At 41.2% G+C, this 22113-nt stretch overlaps 1 protein-coding gene across 4 annotated transcripts in view; it reads left to right on the forward strand.

Moving 5' to 3' along the window:
• The first annotated feature begins 843 nt into the window (after positions 1 to 843).
• The window catches only part of OS9 (OS9 endoplasmic reticulum lectin), a 29634-nt gene continuing 8364 nt past the window's right edge, over positions 844 to 22113 (forward strand). For all 4 annotated transcript variants that reach the window (XM_082666662.1, XM_082666664.1, XM_082666663.1 and 1 more), the window contains exons 1-5: positions 844 to 1016; positions 1443 to 1619; positions 2769 to 2832; positions 2963 to 3039; positions 3225 to 3323. In XM_082666662.1, coding sequence (XP_082522788.1) covers positions 855 to 1016; positions 1443 to 1619; positions 2769 to 2832; positions 2963 to 3039; positions 3225 to 3323 — 579 coding nt within the window. In that variant the 5' untranslated portion in view covers positions 844 to 854. The remainder of the gene's footprint in view (positions 1017 to 1442; positions 1620 to 2768; positions 2833 to 2962; positions 3040 to 3224; positions 3324 to 22113) is intronic.

Genomic DNA, 22113 nt, shown 5'->3' on the forward strand with positions numbered 1-22113 from the left:
TATCTTTGGGATTTCTCTTTGGGGCTGGACAGACTCTCCAGATGAGTTTTTCCAAAGATACAGTCATTTCATGTTTATGTTTGTTTAGGAATCAATTTCACAGGTTTGCTAAATCAGTTACCATTCCTCCATTTGCTTTCTAGCTTCTAAAATGTTGCTGCTGTTGTCTCCTTTCCCTGTCCCTTTGTTCCTACATGGCCTGGAGGATAATACGTGCATTCGCCGCCTGCCCCTCTCCCCCCAGCTCCCAGTTTTCAACTGGAAGTCCCCATTATTTCTTTAGGATGATTTTATTAGACGACAACTGCAGGATCGCGCTGAAAGGTTTTGACAGAAATTACCAGATTGCCCTTAAGTTGTATGTATATGTGAAAAGAGGAATACTATTATATAATAATTGTTTTGCCACAAGTATTAAGCAGCTTTCAGGAGTATTGCGTGCACGCACCCATACGCCTCAATCCTCCGCCTGGCGGCGGCCGGACACAATACAAGAAAAGGCTTAAAAAGCAATTAGAGATGCGCACAACAGCTGGGCGAGGACCGAGAAAAACTGCTTAACTCGGCCTAGCGGGTAGACGGTGCCTCTCTGGAACTGATAGAGGGTGGGAGGGGGTCCGATATCGTTGGTGATTGGTTGGCCTCTCTGACCAATCGTGAGCAGCGAGTGGTTTTGCTAATCGTCGTGATCCACCTCCTCGTGGGCTTTGGAGGCACATTAGCAAATGGGACTAGGGCACATAAGAGGGACAGAACATTTAGCCAATAACACCTTGTGGCGTTGATGGGCGGGGTGAGGCCGCCGCCAGGTTTAGGGCGGAAGGAGTTGTTCTGGATTAGAAGGGGAACGAAAGATGGCGGCGGAAACGCTGCTGTCCAGTCTGTTGGGGCTGCTACTTCTGGGGCTCCTGTTTCCCGCAAGTCTGACCGGCGGTGTCGGGAGCCTGAACCTGGAGGAGCTGAGTGAGATGCGTTATGGAATCGAGATACTGCCGTTGCCTGTCATGGGAGGGCAGGTGAGGAGGCGTAGAGGGGACGAGGGTCCGGGGCAGAAGGGGAAGGGGGAGAAGGTAGAGGAAGAAGGGCAGCTGTGGAGTCTGTGGCGGGAGCCTAAGGAGAATCGGGAAGAGTTAAGCAGGGGTTTTATGAGGACTCCGGAGGGTCGTAATCAGAGACCCATTCCCTTGGGGCCAGGGCCTGGGAGGGGTGGGGCTTCCCACTGTCCACTTCAGGTCCCAGTTCCTGATTGAAACACTCAGACTCCTCCCCCGTGGAGAAGTGGGAGTGCCCTCGCCCCTCACTCGCTAAACACAGCTGGAGGACTTGTGGTTCTCTCTGTCTTGACTGGGCTCTTCCCCAGGATATGAAGAGGGATCTCGTTGTTCTCCCTGATCCCAACCTCTCTTTGCCTCCCTGCCCCCCGACCCCCACTTCTTTCCCAGAGCCAAGCTTCGGACGTGGTGATTGTCTCCTCTAAGTACAAGCAGCGCTATGAATGTCGCCTGCCAGCTGGAGCTATTCACTTCCAGCGTGAAAGGGAGGAGGAGGCACCTGCTTACCAAGGGCCTGGGATCCCTGAGTTGTTGAGCCCAATGAAAGATGCGCCCTGCCTGCTGAAGGTGAAAGGGACTGGGATGGAGGGAACTAGGGCTTGGAAACTATCTATTTGGGAACCATTGTGCCTGTGAATGAGGAGTGATGGGGAGGATCTGTTGGAGTTAAGAAGGCCATTGAAGGAGTAGGCATATTGTACAGATAGGAAAGAAGCAAAGAATCCTGTAACCACAGATGACACTTTGCTGAATGTAGAGGAGAGTTAGAAGAGCTCAGAATTAGGGTTAAGCTAAGACTGAGGTGCTAAAGAGGGTCAATGTGGGGCAGTAGGGGCGCTCCCCTAGAGAAGCCTTCCTGGTAAAGTCACCCCCTCCCCTGTCACTCTCTGCCCAGTATCCTATTTTATTTTCATCATGGCACTTTTCATGATCTGAAATCATCTTTTTAACTGAATCGTCCGTTTATTCATTTTTGGTCTGAGTCCTAGCACTAGAACGTAAGTCTATGAAGTCAAAGAATTTATCTTGTTCACAGCTCTATCCCCCGTGGCTAAAACAGTGTAAGAGGGTTCAATTAATACTTTAATATTCTATGTTTCCCTGGTCTGAATGCTACAAGGATATCATGGTTTCATATCTTTATGGACGACAAAGAAGGATTTTTTTTCTTTTTTTGGCTGTGTTGGGTCTTAGTTGCCGCACGTGGGATCTTCATTGAGGCACACGAGATCTTTCACTGCGGCACGCGGGCTTCTCTCTCTAGTTGTGGCGTGCGGGTTTTTCTTTTCCCTAGTTGTGGCATGCAGGCTCCAGGGCGCGTGGGCTCTCTAGTTTGAGGCACGTGGGCTTAGTTGCACCACGCTATGTGGGATCTTAGTTCCCTAACCAGGGATCGAACCCACATCCCCTGCATTGCAAGGCAGATTCTTTACTACTGGACCACCAGGGAGGTCCCCAAAGAAGGACTTTTTTATAAAAAGACAAGAGTGGAAAGCCTCCAGGTGCAAGCCACTTAGGCTGTAGAGGTCTCTCTCCAAGTCACAGAAGGCAAACAGGCCCTCCCTCCTCACCGAGAACCTGGAGGATTGAGTGTGGAAGCAGAGGGAGATGAAAAGTAAATGAGAGATTATGTGTCTTGGAGCCAGGAGAGATTCTGGTTCCAAGAAGAGACATCTGTACTCCATCCCCCGATTGTTCATTTTTTTTTACTGTCAGACCAAGGACTGGTGGACATATGAATTCTGCTATGGACGCCACATCCAGCAGTACCACATGGAAGGTGACTCCCGCCTACATTTTTCCTAAGCCCTCAGCAACCTCTCATGGAAGGTGACCTGCCTCCCCAGTTCCCTTCCCTCCTAGTCCTCTGAGGACAGGGTAACCACGCTTCACTGTGCTTTCTCTTGCAGATTCAGAGATCAAAGGTGAAGTCCTCTATCTCGGCTACTACCAATCGGCCTTCGACTGGAATGATGAAACAGCCAAGGTGGCAGGAGTGTGGAATTGGGAGAGAAAGGGGTCTGGGCTGCAGACTGAGAGCCCTGACGAGAAGGGGAGGGTCAGGATTAGCTGACGTGTTTCTTGGGGTTTGGTGGCTATTAGGATAAAGTGCTCTTCTTCCCCCTTGCTGTCTTTCTCACACCCCTCCCTCCTGCCTGATATCCTCCCCAGGCCTCCAAGCAGCATCGCCTGAAACGCTACCACAGCCAGACCTATGGCAACGGGTCCAAATGCGACCTCAACGGGAGGCCCCGGGAGGCTGAGGTTCGGGTGAGTCTTGGGTGAGGGAAGTTGACACTCCCCCAGTGACAACTCAGATTCTAAGGGAAGAGGGCAGGGTTGCGTGGTATAGTCAAGAGTTTCTCTCCCAGACCCTAAACTCTAAGTTTAAGACTCATATTTCTAGCTTCGCGTCACTGCCTGGATTTTCAGAGGCAGTTCAAGTCAACATTTCCCAAATCCTCCCCTCTGGACCCCCAACCACACTTTTATCTGTGTTTCTCCTTTTTGTCACCTAAGCTGGACATCTGAGTGTCATTATTGACTCTTGCTTCTTCAATTGTCCTCCTTTCATCATTTAACGACTCTGCAATGAGGTCGTGCTGGTGTAGGTATTGGGCTCTGCTCTGGGGGTACAGTGGTGAGCAGACACGCAGCCCCTGCCCTCATGGACTACAGTCAGGAGAGGAAGACAGAGATTAAAGAATCACAGAAATGAGCCTGTGATTACAAACTGAGAAGTGATATGGAGGAAAGGAATCAGGGTCAACAACAAAGTCCACTCTCTACTTCTAGACTTCTCTCACAACTCGCCTCTTCTTTCCCATGCTTAGTACCTTCATCTCATTTGCATCACTGCCAACAGCCTGTTAACAAGTGTTCCCCATCCAGTAGTCCTTAACTGAGTTCAGGCAGACAGCTGTATGGTAGGCAGAGTTTCTCAGGTGATTCTAATGTGTATTCACAAACATAAACACCTGTAGAGAACCACGTGACACAAGAATTATCTTCACGTAATACAGATTTGCACATGCAGCTGTGTGCTGGTAAATGCGGAGCACCGGGATCGCCAGGGTAGGGTGGGGTGGTGGAGGGGGAAGCCCAGACGTAATGTTTGCCAGTATCCATGGTATAAATATCCCCATCGTGGCAAAATTCATACTATCACTGTGATGTCAATCATCTTGCGACATCCCTGAAAACTTACCAGTTGGCTCTGGCGAACTGGCCTGACCTGGCTTCACACCACTATGAGCAAGTGTCCCTTCTCTACCGAGTTCTGGAAAGCCTTCAATAATTATGCCTCACACAAAGGATAAGATCCAAACACTTCAGCACAGGCTGGGGTGGCAGCAGCGGAGGTGGTGGGAAGCAGCCAGATTCTGGATATATTTTGAAGGTAGAGCCAAGATTTGTTGATGGATTGGATGCGAGGTGGAGTCAAGTATGACTCCAGGGATTTTAGCTGGAGCAACTGGGAGAATGGAATTGTCATTTACTCAAGTGGGAAGAAACTGGTTTGGAGGAAGAAACTAGGCTGGTGTTGGACATATGAAGGTCAAGATGCCTATTAGATATCCCAGTGGTGATGGTCAGCTGGTAGTTGCGTCTGTAACTCTGGAGTTCCGGGACAGGGTCTGGGTTGGAGATATAACATCTTACTGCGTTTCTGTCCCACTGCCCTTCTTCCTGTCCTTTGAACCAGTGAGTCTTATTGTTCCCTCTGCCTAGCGCCATCTTCCCAGAGATCTTTGAATGGCTGGCTCCATCCTGTCAGGTTATATACACCTATGACACCTCCACAGGGAGACCTAACATAGGCACACAGACACACACACCCTTCCGCCTTGATCCTGGTAAACAACTACGGTGTTTTATATTCTTCAATGCATGTATCATTTCCTGAAATTAGTTTATTTTTTGAGTTTAATCTGTCTCTCTATCCCCAGTAGAATAAGCTCTAGGAAGTCAGGGACAATGTCTGTCTCATTTTATGCTGTATCCTCAGTGCCTTCAACAGCGCCTGGCACCAAGTAGGTGCCCAGAGATTATTTACTGAATGAATGGAAGAAATGATGAGCCATTTCAAAGGCCACTTTATTTTACGTGACCTTTCTTGCCTAGCCCAGAAAGTTCATTGTGTTCCCTCAGCGCTTCATATACATGCAACCACGTCCACATATATCCCCGTCTTAGCCTGTTTGGGCTGCTGTAACAAAATACCACAGGCTGGGTAACTTATAAACAACAGAAATTTATTTCTCACAGTTCTGGAAGCTGGAAGTCTGAGATCAGGGTGCCAGCATGGTTGGGTGAGGGCCCTCTTCCAGGTCACAGACTTCTTGTGTCCTCACAAAGGAGCTCTGTGGGGTCTCTTTCATAAGAGCATTAATCCCATTCATGAGGGTTCCATCGTCATGACCTAAGCATCTCCCAAAGGCCCCACGTCCTAATACTGTCACAGTGGGCATTAGGAATTCAATATACGAATTTTAGGGAGACACAGACATTCAGACTACAGCAGCCCACAGCATCCACACACATATATGACCTATTATAGCGCTTGATCGTATTGTTTGTTTCTTTACTTGTCTGTACCTCCAGTAGGCCGAGAACTGAAGGCAATTTTCCTCACATCTGCTGAACCATATGCCCTGTGCTAAGCACTGGAGATGAAATGGTGACTGAGAGACCCAGTCCTGCTCTCAGGAGACAGACATTAAATAAAGAGCCACAGGAAGCAGGGTAAACTCTCTGATGGGTGAGGCACTTCTCACAGGGGAGCACACGATAAAGGAACTAATCGAGTCCAGGTCAAGGGGAGGCCTCTGGAGGAGGTGGCCTTTGAACCAGCAGTTGAAGGATGAAGAGTTAGTCCAGCAGCTATAGACCAGTGGGAAGGAGAGGGCGTTCCAGGCGGAAGGTACAGTGAGTGCAAAAGGCCTGGAGGCAGGAGGGATCGATAGCCGTTCCCAGTGACTGGAGGGAATTGTGGGAGATGAGGCTGGGCAGTCTTTAGGGGCAAGTCACAGGTCATGAAGCTCTGTAGCTGTGTTGAGGGGTTTGGACAATCGGAGAAACGAGGGGCGCCAGTGAAGTACTTTGAGCAGAGTGGTACCATATTCGGTGTTGGTTTTGAAGGCTCTCTCTGGCTGGAGCATAGCAAATGGGTGGGAGACCAGTGAGAAGGTGGTTGCAGTAATCCAGGTGAGAAAACAAGGTGGTCCAGGGGTGAAGACATGTGAATTATTGGAGAGATTTAAGGGGCAAAATCAATATAGTAAGATTCCCAGGTTTCTGGCTTGAGCAACTGGATGGATGGTGATTTGTTTTTGAGATGGGTACAGTGGGAAGAGGAGTAGGTTTGGTGAAGGAAAATGATGATTTTGATGTTGAATACGATGATTTTAGTGGCTGTAGGCATCCAAGTAGAGATATCTGAGGAGGCTGTGGATCTGTGGGTCTGGAGCTGACGAGAGAGATCTAAATAGAACCCAGAGTGCTGGAGCCATCAACATACTGTTAATGATTGAAGCCATGGTATGGATGAAATCCCCCCCCTGCCCCCCGCCCAAGAAACAGGATATAGTGAGAAGTGGGACAGAACTGTGAGGAAGCCAGCATTGAAGCCTGGGCAGAAGGGAGCTTTGCCAAGAAGAAGCGACCAGAAGGGAGACTGTGGTGACATGGAACCCAGGAAGGACATGTCTCAAGGAGGGACTGGTCCATGTTGTTGGCTGCATCTGAACCTTCAAGGAAGTGGAGAATTAAAAACTGCTTGTGGGTGATCATAGGAATTGTTATTTTAATAAAAGCAAAACAGGAACATGGAAATAAAAATTCAGACTGTAGGGATGGGAACCAGATGAAAATTGGTAAGTCCTCTGCTCCCAGTCTCCCCTGACCAGTCCTTGGGTTGGACTCAATGCCAGAGGTCATTGGCAATCTCCACCAGAGCAGTTTTAGTGGGCTGGTGAAGCTGAGGTGTTGAGGAACGTGGTGAGGAAGTGGGAATCTTTGAAGAAGTCTGGCTGTGAAGGGAAGGGAAAAGGCGAGCACTAGTTAGCAGGGCTGTGGGCTTGGGAAAGTGGGACTTTGTGCTTGTTGTTTCATGTGTTAAGATAGGAGCGTGTTTAAATGCTGGGTGGACCTAGTAGAAAGGAGGCAAGGCTGAGGTTCAGGAGAAAGAATGAGAAGAGAATGTGGGCAGGGCTGCGATCCTGAGGAGGCGGCTCTGTGCTTGTAACTAGAACAGAAAGGTGGCATATTTGCTGGGGAGTCTGGAGGTTTTAGTGGCAGAAAGTTGAGGGCGTTCCTCTGTGGCTGCTTTTATATCCTGATGGGCCACCCAAGTTCGTAGCCCGAGTGACTGAGTGAATCCCCCACTCCGGGGCAGGCCTGGTGAAGTTCCATCTTCCCAGTGCCTCCTTGGCGGGAGCAGTGTGCACAGCGTTTGGTAAAAGTGCAGTTTCCGGGGAGTTTTGGAGCAATCGGTTAGCCATCTGGAATTAAATAAATTTGGATCCCTATCTCAATTCGTACATTAAGATTTCAGAGAGATCTAAGATTTTTCCATTAAAATGTTTAATTATGAAACATTTCAAACATACAGAAAATAATGTCAAAGAGACCCATAAATCCACTGCCAAGTTAAACAGATGTTAACATATTGCCATATTTGCTTCAGATCTGTTTTTTTTAATAGAAGGAATAAAATGCTAATGATATAGTAAAAGCCACCCTCTCATTTCTTCCCTCTCTTTCCTCTCCAGAAACAACCACAACCATCTCTATGCTTGCTTTGTACTTTTATTAATGCTACACATATCACAGGCAATATATGTATTTTGTATTTTGAAATTATACATTGGTATAGTTTTGCTTTTTCACTAATCCATGTTTTTACCATTCTGTGGAGTGACATGGAGATCCAGTTCGATGACTTTTTTAAAAAATAAATTTATTTATTTTTGGCTGCGTTGGGTCTTCATTGCTGCACGGGGGCTTTCTCTAGTTGCAGCGAGCGGGGACTACTCTTCGTTGCGGTGCGTGGGCTTCTCATTGCGGTGGCTTCTCTTGTTGCGGAGCACCAGCTCTAGGCGTGCAGGCTTCAGTAGTTGTGGCACGCGGGGTCGGTAGTTGTGGCTCACGGGCTCTAGAGCGCAGGCTCAGCAGTTGTGGTGCACGGGCTTAGTTGCTCCGCGGCATGTGGGATCTTCCCGGACCAGGGCTTGAACCGTGTCCCCTGCATTGGCAGGTGGATTCTTAACCACTGCGCCACCAGGGAAGTCCTAAAATGGGTTTTTCTATATCTGTAAAATATGCTGTTGAGATTTTGATAGGATTGCATTGAATATGTATATCACTTAGTGTAGTATTGCCGTCTTAGTAATATTATGTTTTCCAGTCCATGAACATGGAATGTCTTTCCATTTATTTGTATCTTCTATAATTTTTTTTGATAATGTTTTGTGGTTTTCAGTGTACGAGTCTTTCACCTCCTTGGATAAATGTACCCTAAGTATTTTTTTTTGATGCTATTGTGAATGAAATTTTTTTTTTAATTTCCTTTTTGAATTGTTCATTGCAAGTGTATAGAGATACAACTGATATTTGCATGTTGATTTTATTCCTGCGTCTTTGCTGAATTCATTTATTAGCTCTAACAATTGTCTTGTTTGGGTTCCTTTGGATTTTCTTTTCTTTTTTTTTTTTTTCAGGAGAAGGAAGGATTTATTACTTACAGCAAGTACGAAGGACAGGGGGGATCTTTCCCAAAGCAGTGTTTCCCCGAACAGCAAAATTGGGGAATTTTTTAGCTAAGGGTACAAGCATACTCATGAAGAGGCTTGAGTAGAGGAGATCAGCATAGAATTGGGGCAGAAGTGGACAGAGTCCAAGCTTTAGTGTATTGAAGTCAGGAAGGTCAGTATCATTATTCTGGCCTCTATCTGGGTGGGGGCCTTAGTTCCTACAGAACTCAAAGACTGTATCAGATTGCTATGTATATCCCTTGAGGAGGAGCTAAAACTGCACCCCAGATGGGACTCAAACCCGCAGTCTTCCAAGTGAAACCACACAGCTCGTCTCAGTACTTAATGAAGCTCAGGTTCTTTATGTTTCAGAGCAGAAGGAATTCAGCAAGAGGGAAAGTGATAGGTAAGAAGTAGATTTATTAATATCCTTTGCAAAGAGGTTGCAGGAAAATGAGGCACAAGAGATGGTCATGTCCCAGGTCTCAGGTGAGTTCCTGGGATGGGCCATCAAGTGAGGGTCCTTGATTTTGTGCAGGAAAGAATTCAAAAAGCAAGCCGTAGTAAAGTGAAAGGAGAGAGACACATTCCATAGGCAGAATGTGGTCCATCTCAGAAGGCAAGCATGGCCTCCTTTGGATTTTCTATGTGTAATGTCATGTCACCTCTGAAACAGATAAATTTACTTCTTCCTTTCCAATTTGGGTGCCCTTTATTTCTTTTTCTTGCTTAATTGCTCTGGTTAGAACTTCTGGTACTGTGTTAAATAGAAGTGACATAAAGTAGGCATCCTTATCTTGTTCCTAATATTAGGGGAAAGGCTCTCATTCATTCATCATTGAGTGTGACATTAGTGGTGGGGTTTTCATGTATGGCCTTTATCATGTTGAGACATTCTCTTCCTAGTTTATCAAGTGATTTTATCATGAAAGAATGTTGAATTTTGTTAAATGCTTTTTCTACGTGAATTGAGATGATCATGTGGCTTCTTTCTGCATTCTATTATATTAATGTGATATATTATGTTATATAGATTGATTTTTTTATATGTTGAACCATCTTTGCATTCCTGGAATAAATCCCACATAAATCATGATGTATAATGCTTTCAGTGTGCTGCTGAATTTGTTTTCCTCGTATTTTGTTGAGAAATTTTGCATCTGTATTCACAAGGGATATTGGCCTATAATTTTCTTTTCTTGTAATACGTTTGTCGGGCTTTGGTATCAGGGTAATGCTAGCCTCATAGAATGAGTTAGGTAGGCATTTTTTAATATATTCCATATTTAATTCCTTAGTTACTTACATTTTCTCTATAGCTTATCTTTTTCTTTTGTTTAGAATGTCTTAAATGTACCTTTAACTAACAAAATTTTTTTTCAGAACAAACTTTTTATTGAAGTAGAGTTGATTTACAATGTTGTATTAGTTTCAGGTATACAGCAAAGTGATTCAGTTATATATATATTTTCAGATTCTTTTCCATTATAGGTTATTACAAGATATTGAATATAGTTCCCTATGCCATACAGTAGGTCCTTATTGTTTATTTTATATATAGTAGTGTGTATCTGCTAATCCCAAACTTCGAATTGATCCCTCCCCCGCCCCCTTTCCCCTTTGGTAACCATAAGTTTATTTTCTATGTCTATGAGTCTGTTTCTGTTTTGTAAATAAGTTCATTTGTATCATATTTTAGATTCCACATATAAGTGATATATGATATTTGTCTTTCTCTTTCTGAATTACTTCACTTAGTATGATAATCTCTAGGTGCATACATGTTGCTGCAAATGGCATTATTTCGTTGTTTTTATGGCTGAATAGTATTCCATTGTGTATATATACCACATCTCTTTATCCATTCATCTGTCAATGGACATTTAGGTTGCTTCCATGTTTTGGCTATTGTAAATAGTGCTGCTGTGAACATTAGGGTGCATGTTTCTTTTTGAATTATAGTTTTATCCGGATATATGCCCAGGAGTGGGATTGCTGGATCATAGGTAACTCTATTTTTAGTTTTTTTGTTTTTGTTTTTTTTGCGGTACGCGGGCCTCTCACTGTTGTGGCCTCTCCCGTTGCGGAGCACAGGCTCCGGACGCGCAGGCTCAGTGGCCATGGCTCACGGGCCTAGCTGCTCTGCGGCATGTGGGATCTTCCCGGACCGGGGCACGAACCCGCGTCCCCTGCATCGACAGGCGGACTCTCAACCACTGCGCCACCAGGGGAACCCTATTTTTAGTTTTTTAAGGAACCTCCATACTGTTTTCCATAGTGGTGCACCAATTTACATTCCCACCAACAGTATAGGAGGGTTCCCTTTTTACCACACCCTCTGCGGCATTTATTATTTGTAGACTCTTTAATGATGGCTATTCTGACTGGTGTGAGGTGATACCTCATTGTAGTTTTGATTTGCATTTCTCTGATAATTAGCAATGTTGAGCATCTTTTCATGCGCCTGTTGGCCATCTGTATGTCTTCTCTGGAGAAATGTCTATTTAGATCTTCTGCCCACTTTTTGATTAGGTTGTTTGTTTTTTTTTTGATATTGAGCTGTATGAGCTGTTGTATATTTTGGAAATTAAGCCCTTGTTGGTCACATTGTTTGCAAATATTTTCTCCCATTCCATAGGTTGTCTTTTCGTTTTGTTTATGGCTTTCTTTGCTGTGCAAAAGCTTTTAAGTTTAATTAGATCCCATTTGTTTATTTTTGCTTTTATTTCCACTTCTCTAGGAGACGGAGCCAAAAAAAATTTCTGTATTTTATGTCAAAGAGTGTTCTGCCTATGTTTTCGTCTAGGAGTTTTATAGTATCTGGGGTTTTTTGGGGGTTTTTTTCTGTTGTTTTTTTTGGCTGTGTTGGGTCTTTGTTGCTGTGGGCCGGCTTTTCTCTAGTTGCGGCAAGCAGGCTTCTCATTGCAGTGGCTTCTCTTGTTGCGGAGCACAGGCTCTAGGCGTGCAGGCTTCGGTAGTTGTGGCATGTGGGCTCAGTAGTTGTGGCATGTGGGCTCAGTAGTTGTGGCTCGTGGGCTCTAGAGTGCAGGATCAGTAGTTGTGGCGCACGGGCTTAGTTGCTCTGAGGCATGTGGGATCTTCCCAGACCAGGGATCAAACCCATGTCCCCTGCATTGACAGGCGGATTCTTAACCACTGTGCCACCAGGGAAGTCCCAGTATCTGGTTTTATATTTAGGTCTTTTAATGGGATTGTTTTCTTAATTTCTCTGATATTTCATTGTTAGTGTATAGAAATGCAGCAGCTTTCTGTATATTAGTTTTGAATCCTTAACTCCAATATGATTAAAATTTTCAGTCTTTTTCTTTATAGTTTGTACTTTGGATCTTTTATTAAATACTTTTCTATTCACCTATATTTTTGAAGTTTTAGAAGATTTCTTATTATATTTCGGACTTCAATTCAATCAAAAATTTAATGTATAGTGTAAGCTTGGGACCTAAATATACCTAATTTCCATCAGGATAACCAGTTGTCCCAGCATCATTTATTGAGTAATCTGCATTTCCTCTCTGATTTGTAGCACCACCTCAGTCATTTATCAGGTTCCAATATATGTGTGTACTTTCTTATTGGCTTCTCTTTTGTTTTAAAAGTCTGTCTATTACTAAGTTTTGTTATCTGATAATGTGCATTTTCCTTTGTTCTTCAAAACCATCTGGGCTATTATTGGATAAGTTCTGTGAAAAACTGTTTTGGGAGTTTTAACTGCAAGTATGTTGAATTTTAGATTAATTTGGAGAGAATTGATATTTTATGATATTGAGTCTTCATATACTATGAACATGATGTTTACTTGTTTTTATTGTCTTGTACTTTAGTAAGATTTAAATGTTCTCTGTGAAGCTCTCGTACATCTTATGTGAGGTTAGTACTAGAGACCTTGTAGCTTTTGTTTATTTGTGTCTTGTGTGTATATGTACATGTTTCAAGCATACAGGCACCTTATAGTTTTTGATGCAATTGTAAATGGCATCTTTTAAAAAGTACATCTTATGATTGATTGTTGCTGGTGTATGGTCACATTAATTGATTTTATGTATTGATCTTGTATGTAGCAACTTTGCTGAACTCTCTCATTTCTAATAGTTTGCTGATTCCCATGGATTTCCTGTGTAAATAATCATGTCATCTGCAAATACGGACAATTTTGGTTTCTTCCTTTCTAATTCATATACATTTCATTTTCCTTATACTTACAGTGCAATAGAAATGGTGATGATGGCCATCTTTGACTTGTTCCTGACTTTAAAAGGAATGCTCCTGAAGTTACACTAGTTTTTAAAAGTATTTTATTTATTTATTTAGCCGTGCCAGGTCTTTTTGTGGCACGCAGGATCTTTGTTGTGGAGTGCAGGATCTTTGTTGTGGCGTGCAGAATCTTTAGTTGCGGTGTGTGGGATCTTTTTTTTTTTTTTTTTTTTTTTTTTTTGGCTGTGTTGGGTCTTCACTGCAGTGCGTGGCTTTCTCATTGCGTTGATTTCTCTTGTTGCAGAGCAGGGGCTCTAGGCACGCGGGCTTCAGTAGTTGCGGTGCGAGGACTCAGTAGTTGTGGCTCATGGGCTCTAGAATGCAGGCTCAGTAGTTGTGGCACATGGGCTTAGTTGCTCCACGGGTTGTGGGATCTTCCCGGACCAGGGATTGAACCCGTGTACCCTGTATTGGCAGGCAGATTCTCAACCACTGTGCCACTAGGGAAGTCCCCATGTGGAATCTTTAGTTGCGGCATTCAGGATCTTTTTTCATTTGCAGCATGCAGGATCTAGTTCCCTGACCAGGGATCAAACTTGGGCCCCCTGCACTGGGAGTGCAGGGTCTTTATTTATTTATTATTTTTTTAAAAAATATTTATTTTATTTACTTATTTTTGGCTGCGTTGGGTCTTCATTGCTGCGCACAGGCTTTCTCTAGTTGTGGTGAGTAGGGGCTACTCGTCCTTGTGGTGAGCGGGTTTCTCATTGTGGTGGCTTCTCTTGTTGTGGAGCATGGGCTCTAGGCCCACGGGCTCAGTAGTTGTGACTTGCAGGCTCTAGAGCACAGGCTCAGTAGTTGTGGCGCACAGGCTTAGTTGCTCCGCGGCATGTGGGCTCTTCCTGGACCAGGGCTCGAACCCGTGTCCCCTGCATTGGCAGGTGGATTCTTAACCACCATGCTACCAGGGAAGCCCGCGCAGGGTATTTAACCAAGGTTTTTGTTTTGTTTTGTTTTTAATAAATTTATTTATTTACTTTTGTCTGCGTTGGGTCTTCATTGCTGCATGCGGGCTTTCTCTAGCTGTGGCGAGCGGGGGCTACTCTTTTGTTGCGTGTGCAGGCTTCTCTTGTTGTGGAGCACAGGCTCTAGGCGCGCGGGCTCAGTAGTTGTGGCTCGCGGGCTCTAGAGCACAGGCTCAGTAATTGTGGCGCACAGGCTCTAGAGCGCAGGCTCAGTAGTTATGGTGCATGGGCTTAGTTGCTCCACGGCATGTACGATCTTCCCGGACCAGGGCTCAGACCCGTGTCCCCTGCATTGGCAGGCGGATTCTTAAACACTGCGCCACCAGGGAAGCCCGGGAGTGCAGGGTCTTAACCACTGGACCACCAGGGAAGTCCCTGAAGTTACACTATTAACATATTTTCCTGTAGGCTTTTTGTAGACTCTCTTTATCAGGTGAATGAAGATCCATTCTGTTCCTAATTTGCTGAATATTTTCATGATGCAAAGCTGTGGAATTTTAACACATGTTTTTCTGTATCTATTAAGAGGGTCCTATGGTTTTTCATCTCTGTTTTTTTATATGGTAAATTAAAGTAATACATTTTCTAAGGTTTTTTACCCTTGCATTTCTGGGATAATCCATCGTCATGAACTATTCTTAACACACTGCTATGTTCAGTCTCCTAATACGTGATTTTTACAGCTATTTTCATGTGTGAATTGGTCTATAATTTTCTTTTTTTGTATTGTGCTTACCTTCTTTTGGTATCAGGTAATATTAGCTTCATAAGTGCCTTGAGAATCTTCCCTCTTTCTTTGTTCTCTGAAATAGTTTGCTAAGATAGGAATTCATCTGTTCTTTAAAGGTTTGGGAGAACTCTGTAAAACTGCCTCATCCCCACAATTCACCACAGTATTGGTATATTGTGGCCATGGTTTTTACTACTGTTTTAATTTACTTAATGATAATAAAATTTTTTAGGTTTACTATGTCATGAAGCATTAATAAATTATAATTTCTTAAGCCATTATTTCATTCCTAAATTTTCAAATGTATTAGCATAAAATTAGTGTTTTATTTTTATCTAAAATCTGTTTTTGTAGATATACCCCCTTTTTAATTCCTAATATTGACTTTGCCTTTTCTCTTTTTGTTGATCTGTCTTGCCAGAGATTTGTCTATTAGTCCAAGAGCTACCTTTTGACTTTGTTTATCCTCTCTATTGTCTGATTACTATTTCATTAACATCTTCATTATTTTATCTTTATTATTTCTTTCCTTCTTCTTCTTTTAAGTTTGTTCTGTTCTCTTTCTAACTTGGATTTTTTTTCACACTTAAAAAATTTTATATTTAATTTTTGAATAGGTATTAAATTTTCATAGCTCCAATGTAGAAATGCTTTACAAAGTATACAGAGAAAAGCCTCAATACACCTTTCCCCTCATCAGTCTCTTCCCATCCCCATAAAAAGGTAACCATTGTTAGCTTCTTTTTATACACTCAGAAATTTTTTTTGCTCTTATTAAAACATTTTTAAAAATTGAAGTATAGTAGTTGATTATATTATATAAATTACAGGTGTACAATATGGTGATTCACAATTTTTAAAGGTTATACTCCATTTATAGTTATTATAAAATATTGGCTGTATTCCCTGTGTTATACAGTATATCCTTGTAGTTTATTTTATACATTATAGTTTGTACCTCTTAATCCTCTATCCCTATATTGCCCCCCTCTTCATCTCCCCACTGGTAACCACTAGTTTGTTCTCTATATCTGTGATTTGACATTAAGTTATTTATTGCTTTTCCAATGTTAAACCAATTTTGCTTTCCCGAGATGAACCCAGTTCAGTCATATGTATTACCTTTGACTATCCTTTTATATCTTGTTGGGCTCAGTTTGTGATGTTTTAAAGGATCTTGTATAGTGTATCTCCTGAGAGATATTGACCTGTAGTTTTTCCTTCTAGTACTGTCCTTATCATGCTTTAGTGACAAGGTTATGCTAGCCTCAGAAAATAAATTGAAAAATATTCACTTTTTCTATACTCTGAAGGGTGTGTAAGATTGCAATTTTTTATTCCTTAAATGTTTGCTAGAATCACCTGGAAAATCATCTCGGTCTAGGTTTTCTTTGTGGAAAGATTTATGGAAACCCTTTATGATTTGTGGAAATCATAAACTTATGATTCATTTGATTTAGTAATTTTAGGAATATTCAAAGTTTTCTATACCTAGTTGGGTCAGTCTTAGTAAGTTATATTTTTTAGGAATTTATCTAGTTTGTCTCATTTTTCAGATTTATTGGTATAAAGTTGTTCATGATATCCTTCTATTATCTTTCTAATTTCTGTAGCATCTGTAATTAGGTTCCTCTTTTCCTTGCTCATGGGTTATTTTTGCCTTGCTCTTTTGTTACTGGTCAGTTTCTCGAGAGGTTGGTCAGTTTTAGTAGACTTTTCAGAGAACTCATTTTGACTATGTTGACCTTCTGTATCGTATTTGTTTTCCATTGTATTTATTTCCACGCTAACCTTTATTTTCCTTCCTTCTACTTTTTTCAGCTTTAATTTGCTGTTTTCTTCTAACTTCTTGAAATGAATACTTAGTTCATTTCCAGCTTTTCCTCTTGTATAATACGTCTCTTATAAATTCTCTCCAAGTACTACTTTAGGTATGTATCACAGTTTTCTAAGCCTATTTTAAGTTTATCTAATTTTCAAATGGATAATACTTTCCCATGACTCAAAACCCAGAAACTATAAAGAGGTGTGCAGTGAAAAATTTCCCTCCAAACTTCCCTCCCACCTGCTCATTTCCCATCGCGCCCTCCCCCCACCCCCGCCCCCCAAGTAACCCTGCTTAGATTATTCTTTGTCCTTCCAGCCTTTCTTTGTGTGTTTAAAAGCAATTATGACTAGAGATTCTTATTTCCTGTTCCCTTTTTTTACACACAATACACAGTATATTAAACAGACATTCTGCACCTTGTTTTTGTATATCTTGACAATAATTCTTAGACATCTTTCAGTGGCAGTACATCTAGAACTTTATTCTTTGTTTTCACATTTGCATAATGTTCCATTGTGTGAATATTCTATCATTTTGTCACCATTACTGTACTGATTAAAATAGTTTCCCCCCTACTTTTTGTCATTACAAAAGATTATTCCATTATACATATGTATATGTGTAACTGTATCTTGAAAGTGTAATTGCTGGGTGCAGGTTGTATATGTTTAAAGATTGTCTTTTTAAAATTTTTGTTATGGAAAATTTAAAACACAGAATCAGAGATAATTGTCCAGTGACCCACCTGTGTGTCGTCTGGCTTGAGCCAATATGGCCAGTCTCATTTCATCTATCCCCTTGCCCACCCCCCTGCACTACACCTCCACTCCCAGATTATTTGGAAACAAATTACAGACATCATATCATTTCATCCATAAATATTTCTGTATTATCCCTAAAAGACTAGAGCCCTTTTAAAAATATAACCACAATACCATATCACACTAAAAAATTAACCATAATTTCTTATCACCAAATATTCAATAATTTTGTTTCCCTGATTATCTTATATATCTCATAATTATATAGATTTTAATGGTGATACCATTTAATTTGAGTCCTCAAATACAAGTCCTGGACCATGTAAGTTTCAATTTGTTGAGACTTGTATGGTCCAGTATATGTCAATTTCTGTGAATGATTCTTTGTGCTTGAAAAGAACGTGTCTTCTACTGTTAGGCACAGTGTTTTCTGTATGTCTTTCAGGTCATGATTGTTCAAATCTTTTGTATCCTTACTGCTTTGTCTCCTGCTATAATTATGGATTTGTGTGTTATTCCTTATTATTCTTTGAATTTATTCATCATTATTCTGTCAGTTGTTGCTTTTGTTATCTTGGGGCTATGTATTAATTTGTTCAACAAATGTTTATTAAGTGTTTCTATGTGCCAGGCACTGTTCTAGTTGCTAGCGATATTTCAGAGAACACAACAGACAGAAATGCCTGCTCTAGTTGGGAGAGACAGACAATAAGGAAGATAAAGAATTACACACAATTTAAATTATCTTCCTCATAAATTGAACATTTTAACATTATGAATTGACCTTCTTTATCTTAGTAATTTTTTTACTTAAAGTCTCTTGTGTGATAATATTAGCTGTAACAGCTTTCATTGAGTTATGTTTACTTATTTTTTTCATCATTTTGCTTTTATCTTTTCTATATTCTTATGTTTTAAATGTGTCTCTAAATAGCATATACTTGTATTTTTAACCATTTATATGTGTGTGTGTGTGTATATTTGGACTTATGTCTAACGTTTTATTTTATGCTTTCTTCTGTTCCACTTTTTTTTTCTCTCCTTTCTTGCTTTTGGTTTGCTTTATTTTGTCTTAATTATGCCACTTTTTCTCTCATCTCAGTGGGAAGTTATGCTCTTTATTTTTTTAAATAACATCTTTATCGAGATATAATTCACATACCACACAATTCAGTGTGCAATTCAGTGGTTTTTTGTATATTCAGAGTTGTACAACCATCACCACAATCAATTTTAGAACACTGTCATCACCAGAAAAGAAATCCACTACCCTCTAGCAGTTACTTTCCATTCCACCTCTGCACCAAACCCCATCCTCCCTCTAGACAACCTCTAATCTTTCACTCTATAGATTTGCTTATTCTGGGCATTTCATTTCATATATATATGCAATGTGTGACCTTTTGTGTCTGGCTTCTTTCATTTACCGTGTTTTCAAGGGTCATCTGTGCATAGCATGTACTTCATTACATTTTATTGCCAAATAATATTCCACATTCTATTTATCCATTCATCAGTTGATGAACACTTGGGTTGTTTGCACTTTTTGGCTATTATGAACAATGCTGCTTTTAACATACGTGAACAAGTTTTTGCGTGGACATATGTTCTCATTTCTTTTGGTACATACCAAGGAGTAGAATTGCTGGGTCATATGGTAATTCTATGTTTAATCTTTTGAGAAACTGCCAGACTGTTTCCAAAGCAGTAGCATCATTTTATAATCCCACAAGTGGTGTATGAGGGTTTCAGTTTCTCCACATCCCCATCAACACTTGTTTTTCATCTTTTTGCCTATAACCTTCCTAGTAAGTATGAAACGGCATCTCATTGTGGTTTTGATTTGCATTTCCCTGATGGTTAAGGACGTGGAGCATCTTTTCATGGGCTTATTAGCAATTTGTCTGTCTTCTTTGGAGAAATATCTATTCAGATCTTTTGCCCATTTAAAAATTGCAGTGTCATTTTATTATTGAGTTGTAAAATTTCTTTATATATTCTGGGTACAAGTCCTTTCTCAGATGTGTGATTTGCAAATATTTTCTCCCATTCTGTGGGTTTCCAGTTCACATTCTTGATGGTGTCCTTTGCAACACAAAGGCCTTTAATTTTGATGGATTCCAATTTATCTATTTTTTGTTTTTGTTGTTACTTGTGCTTTTGATGTTGTATCCAACAAACGATTGCCAGGAAGACTTACACCTATGTTTCCTTCTAAGAGTTTTATAGTTTTACATGTAGGTCTTTGATCCAGTTGGATTTAATTTTTTGTATATGGTAGGAAGTAGGAGTCCAACTTCATTCTTTTGCTTGTAGATATCCAGTTGACCTAGCATCATTTGTTGAAAAGATAATTCCCACTGAATCATCTGGGTAACATTGTTGAAAATCAAATGATGATAACAGTGAAAATTAATTTTTGGACTCTCAATTCTGTTTTCTTGGTCTATATATTTATACTTATGTCAGTACCACAATGTCTTGATTATTGTAGCTTTGTAGCAAGTTTTGAAATCCATAAGTACAATTCAAAAATCCAATCCTGTTCTTTTTTTTCAAGATTGTTTTGGCTATGTGGAGTTCCTCGAATTTTCATATGAATTTTAGGAACAGTTTGTTAATTTCTGCAAAGAACGTGTCTGAAATTTTGATAGAGATTGCATTGAATCTGAAGATCAATTTGGGGAGTATTGTCATCTTAACAGTATTAAGTCTTGTAATCTGTGAACTTGGATGTCCTTCTGTTTGTCTTTAATTTCTTTCAGCAATGTTTTGTAGTTTTGGAAGTTTTTTTGTTTTGGTTTGTTTTTTTCCTGGGACATAGTGGGTGTTAAAGAATAGTTAGCTATTGGGGTTTTTTTGTTTTTTTGTTTTGGCTGCGTTGGGTCTTCGTTGTGGTGCACGGGCTTCTCATTGTGGTGGCTTCTCTTGTTGCAGAGCATGGGCTCTAGGCACGTGGGCTTCAGTAGTTGCAGCACACAGGCTCAGTAGTTGCAGCGCAGGGGCTCTAGGGCGTGCGGGCTTCAGTAGTTGTGGCACACAGGCTTAGTTGCTCTGGGGCATGTGGGAATCTTCCCCAACCAGGGATGGAACACATGTCCCCTGCATTGGCAGGCAGATTCATAACCACTGCGCCACCAGGGAAGTCGTATTGTTTTTATATTATTATTTTTTAAAAATTGAAGTATAGTTGATTTAGGGAGTTCCCTGGCAGTCCAGTGGTTGACTCTGTGCTTCCAGTGCAGGGGGCACGGGTTTGATCCCTGGTCAGGGAACTAAGATCCTGCAAGCCACGTGGCAGAAAAAAAAAAGTGTGAAGTCTAGTTGATTTAGTGTTTTGTAGTTTTCAGAATAATAGTTCTACACTTATTTTGCTACATTTATTCCCAATTACTTAATTCTCTTTGATGCTATTGCAAATGTAATTATTAATTTTATTTTTGGACTGTTCATTGCAGGTGTATAGAAATACAGTTGATTCCTATATCCTGTAACCTACTGAACTCATTTATTGTAATGTTTTTTTTTTTTTTCTAGTAGATTCCTTAGGATTTTCTATATGCAAGATCAGGTCATCTTGTAAATAAAGATAGTTTTAGTTTTTCTAATCTAGATGCCTTTTATTTCATTTTCTTGCCTAATTGCCCTAGTCAGAACCTCCAGTATGATGTTGAATAGAAGTGGCATGAGCAGACATCCTTCTCTTGTTCCTGATCTCAGGGGGAAACCATTCAGTTTTTTACCGTTAAGTATAGTGTTAGCTGTGGATTTTTCATAGATGCCTTTTTTTTTTAAAATAAATGGCTACTTTTTTTTTTTTTTTTTTTGGCTGCATTGGGTCTTCATTGCTGTGCGCGGGCTTTCTCTAGTTGCAGCGAGCAGGGGCTACTCTTTGTTGAGGTGTGCGGGATTATTGCGGTGGCTTCTCTTGTTGTGGAGCACGGGCTCTAGGTGTGCGGGCTTCAGTAGTTGTGGCGCACGGGCTTCAGTAGCTGTGGCTTGAAGGCTCTAGAGCGCAGGCTCAGTAGTTGTGGCGCATGGGCTTAGCTGCTCCACGGCATGTGGGATCTTCCCAGACCAGGGATTAAACCCGTGTCCCCTGCATTGGCAGGTGGATTCTTAACCACTGTGCCACCAGGGAAGTCCTATAGATGCCTTTTATCTGATCGATGAAGTTCCCCTTTTCCTTGTTTGTTGAATGTTTTGATCATGAAGAGATTTTGAATTTTGTCAAATGCTTTTTCTGTATCCATTGAGATAATCATGTGGTTTTTGTCCTTTATTCTATTGATAGGATGTATTAATTAAATTAATTGATTTAAAAAATGTTAACCCAACCCTGTACTCCTGGAATAAATCCCACTTGGCCATGGTGTGTAATCCTTTTTATATGTTGTGGAATTCATTTAACTAGTTGAGGATTTGGGGGGTTATAATCATGAGAGATTTTGGCCTGTGGTTTCCTTTTTTGTGACATCTTTATCTAGATTTGGTGTCAGGGTAATACTTGTCTCATAGAATGAGTTGGGAAGTATTCTCTCCTCTTCTATTTTTTGAAGAGTTTGAGACCGATTGGTATTTTTATTTTTTAAATGTTTGATAGAATTCATCAGTAGACCCACCTGACCCAAGCTTTTCTATGTAGCTAGTGTTTTAATTACTAACTTAATCTCTTTACTTGTTACTGGTCTATTCAGATTGTCTATTTCTTCTTGAGTCAGTTTTGGCAGTTTGTGTCTTTCTAGAAATTT

Source organism: Grampus griseus (assembly GCF_964374135.1).
Source record: "Grampus griseus genome assembly, chromosome: 11".
In the NCBI taxonomy this organism is placed as follows: domain Eukaryota; kingdom Metazoa; phylum Chordata; class Mammalia; order Artiodactyla; family Delphinidae; genus Grampus; species Grampus griseus.